The following is a 3723-nucleotide window of genomic DNA, read 5'->3' as shown; positions in this document are numbered from 1 at the left end:
GGAGGCCTGGCAGGTTTTGCCCAGGAGAGGGGCAAGGGAAGGGAGGATGCTCAGGGTGTGTTTGCTATCGCTTGTCTTTAAACTGTCTAAAAGCTGGGAATTACTCTTCAGCCTGGATGGAGTCTGAGGGCGCGACATAGTTACTGGGGATGTAGCCCGTCTGTCCTGTAGTGAGGGAATGAGCCAGCCACCAGTCACCTTCCCTGCAAGAGAACCAAAACACACTCAGTGTGAAGCCCAGAGACCCCAGCCAGCCCCTCTCCCACCCGCAGGCACCAGGGCGGGGGGTGAGCCAGCGCAGAGCCCCCCAGGAAGGGATGCAGCCCCCCAGCCCCGCAGCCAGACCCCAGCTCCAGCTGCCAGCCTCTGTCCATGGCTCCGTTTGGGGAAACTCTCGGTATTGGGGCTGCCCATCCGCACGTGGGATGCTTTAAACTTAAATCAGGGCAGCCAGTGAGCCAAAACAGCTTTGGAGCCACCTGAACACGAATGGGGCTGGCTGGAGGCTGGGGGGCTTTGGGGATCCCAGGCAGAGGGGAGTAACAGGCGAGGGGGAGGGAGGGGAAACGGGGAAAAGCAACAGAATGGTGGCAGTGGTTAAAAAAAGCACCTGGAAAACCCAAGAGACAGTGTTTGTTAAACACAGGCTGCAGAAAAGCAACAGGACAAAGTGAGGTTTGGGTGGGGGGTGAGATCTGTCCCACAGTGAAGCCTGGCCAGGATGCAGTGGGCTCCATCCAGCCTGGGGACACTCCACAGCCCTGGGACAGGCACCCTGCATGGCCGCAGACCTGACCATGAGCTAGCACGACCATGAGTGAGGCTGGCACAGAGCCAACCCCACAGCACAGCTCTGCCCTGCAGGACCCCCTGTGCTGTCCCCAAAACATGGGGTTGACCTGTCATCCCTCCTGCCCCAGGCACAGTGGCCCCAAGCACGTCCCCAGGAGCTGGCAGGGCGCGGGAGCCTTCTCGGTGCTCTGTCCTCCTGCACGGGACAGGGCAGGAAAGGACAATAAATAGAGAACAACAGGACGGTGGGAGGCAGCTTCCCCATCCCTGCAGAGAGCAGGACTGCCTCCCCCCCACCTGCATCTTCTCACCCATCAGAGACCAGTCACTGAATTTCTCCTGACCGGGAGGGAGAGGCGGCTATGGGAAAACTGCAGATCCGTGGGAACAGCACCACAAAGATGTGAGAACTTGGCAGGATGACCCCCACAAACACTTTACAGAAAAACCTTAATGACCTCCATCACCACTGCGAGACCCATCAGACCACGGCCAGTCCCATCCCTGACCCTGCTGACATCTGAACCTCCATCCCCACTCCAGACACACCAGCAACTTCTGACTTTCACTTGTCCCAGCTAAACCAGCGATGCTTCCAAGTGGCCAGGAGAAGCTGGACACAGCCCCCAGCTCCCCACGCGGGTGGCAGTGGGGCTGGGGAAAGCGGGGACCCTCTGGGCATCTCCTCCCACCCAGAGCTGGGCTCTGCTGCCCACCTGGAGCCTGGCCCCAGCCTCATAGCAGCCCCAGACAGTATTTTAGCTTAATCTCTTGGATTTGGCACATCTCATGGCAGGTAGCTTGGGCTCCCCAGCCGGAGCTGCTGCCCCAGTCACCTTTACTGGGATTTCTCCAAACGGGACAGGGGACTGGTTGGGCTCCTTTCCCACGGGCTCAGAGAAAACATCTGCTTGAGAAATGCCCTGCTTGTGACTTGTGGCTTTACTCCAGCTTGGTCTGCAAGGCTGCAAGCTGGGAATTCAGCAAAAACAAACTATTCCAAAAATGTCTCAGCAGGGGAAAAAAAAAATAATAATCATCATCATCAAAACAAAGCATTTCAACAATTCCCTGCACAATCTTACCCAAAATACCCCACTGCATCCCTGCTGGCTGCCAGCTGGCTGGGAGGAGACCTCCTCCTGCTGGAAACGGCACCACGAGTGCCTTTCTGCGCTGGGGTGGATGGATTTGAATGGATCACCGCAGCCAGCCTGGACTTTGCTGGGATGCAGGAGCAGGGAGATGAGCAACGTGGAGGCTTCTCCTCTCGCCCTGCACAGCCCCAGCCCTGACAGAGCAGCCGAAACCCACAGCTGCCCTGCGAAGCCACCGGTGGCCGGTTGTCCCCATGGCCGTGGGCACCCAGGACCTGCCAGCCCTTCCCAGTGACCCCAAGCACCATTCCCACAGCCCCAGGGCACCAACTGTGCCCTGCTGGGGAGCCAGAGGAAGGGGACATGGCACACCTGCCTCTTGCTGTCCCCAAAGCGCAGCAGCCCGAGCTGCTCCCCGAGCATCCGAGCATCTCTGGGCACTCAGTGAGAAGAGAGATTCACCCCCCCGAGCACAGCACAGGCTGCCCAGCTTTCTGCGCTGCCTCTCTCCATGGCTGAAGGATGCTGCAGACCATGTGTGCCAGGACAGACCACACGTTGGTTTAACACAAGATGATGTTTAGGAGCATCTTGCAGCTCATCGTGCTGCCCTGCACCATGCAGCAAGTGCTGGGTGTGCTGCCACGGGCAGGACGGAGAGCGAACGAGCGGGAGCCAGACCCCTAAGGAAGCGCTTGAGTCCCCTGAGCCACTCACAGAAAACAAAAATAAAATTTAAAAATGCAAAAATAAATACAGAAAAGGCCAGGAGGGAGCAGAGAGCCAACTGAAAAGGGGCTGCGGAGGGGTGCCAGGCATGGACAAGGACAGGGGGCCAGGTTCAGCGCTCCTCGGTGCAGACACAGAGCTGGATGGAGCAGTTCCCGGGCACGGGAAGGGGCTCCCCACCCTGCCCCAGTCACTCAGGGAGGAGAAACCCAACTGACCACACATCAGGCAAACATCTCTTCCCAGGCCCGCTCCACCCAACCTTGCCCTAAACTGGGCAGCGGAGGGGCTTTTATCATTTCAGATCATCAAGGATAACAGGAATAATCTGCAATACACACCTGACGTCCACTTTTCTCCTAAACGACAGCGTGGCACAGAGGAGAGAAAAAACAGTCAAGAGAGAAGCTGAGGTCAGAAGCGCTGTGCAAGCACAGGGGAAAGCACCCAGGAAGCTGAGGAGATGTGTCCAGGAAACGAGAGGGAGCCGAGCACTGACGGGGACATGGGACCGGTGGGGACATGGCCCCGCACTGGGGGGCAGGGACTGGCCAGCAGGCAGAGGAGGTGGCTTGGTGACAAGGCTGCAAGGCAACGGTGACCAGAAGCAGGGCTGGGAGGAGGTGGGAGCAGGCAAATGATCGCCTCCATCGCTGATGTCCTTGGACAAGCCACCATGTCCATGCACATTGTGGCACCACTGGTGATCATGCAGCGATCACCCGGAGTGTCCCTCCCAGAGCACCCATCCCCGGGGAGGGCTGGGCATGGGGAGCTCCGTGGGAGGGGTGGGGGTGGCAGGTCACTGCCGCGGGCTCAGCCGCAGGGACAGGGACACTCACGTGTTGTTGACGATTTGCAGGCGCTCTCCTTTCTTGAAGGACAAGTCGGTTTCAGTCCGGGACTCATAGTCATAGAGGGCCACGAAGGTGGTGACGCCACCTGTGACACAGACCGCTCAGGACAGGCACAGCCACCGGCGCTGCCACGGCGCTGGGCACCCTGCCAGGGATCCTCCTCTCCTCCCATCCTCCCATCCGGGCCGATAAAACACAGCTCTGCTCCCCTCCAGCTGAGAGACAGAGTCCCTCACCAGCAGGACATC

At 59.1% G+C, this 3723-nt stretch overlaps 1 protein-coding gene across 1 annotated transcript in view; it reads right to left on the bottom strand.

Annotated features, from left to right (window-relative positions):
- LOC104469651 (proto-oncogene tyrosine-protein kinase Src-like) overlaps positions 1-3575 on the bottom strand; it is a gene marked incomplete at both ends in the record, with an annotated part of 6443 nt that extends 2868 nt beyond the window's left edge. Inside the window, 2 exons of the mRNA XM_010084235.1 lie at positions 105-203; positions 3461-3575. Of these exons, the coding sequence (XP_010082537.1) occupies positions 105-203; positions 3461-3575 (214 nt within the window). The remainder of the gene's footprint in view (positions 1-104; positions 204-3460) is intronic.
- Between the last annotated feature and the right edge of the window lie 148 nt (positions 3576-3723).

The sequence above is a fragment of the Pterocles gutturalis genome, unplaced genomic scaffold (assembly GCF_000699245.1).
Source record: "Pterocles gutturalis isolate BGI_N339 unplaced genomic scaffold, ASM69924v1 scaffold35725, whole genome shotgun sequence".
Lineage (NCBI taxonomy): Eukaryota > Metazoa > Chordata > Aves > Pterocliformes > Pteroclidae > Pterocles > Pterocles gutturalis.
The sequence above is the reverse complement of the archived record's forward strand: the minus strand, read 5'-3'. Positions and strand labels throughout refer to the sequence as shown.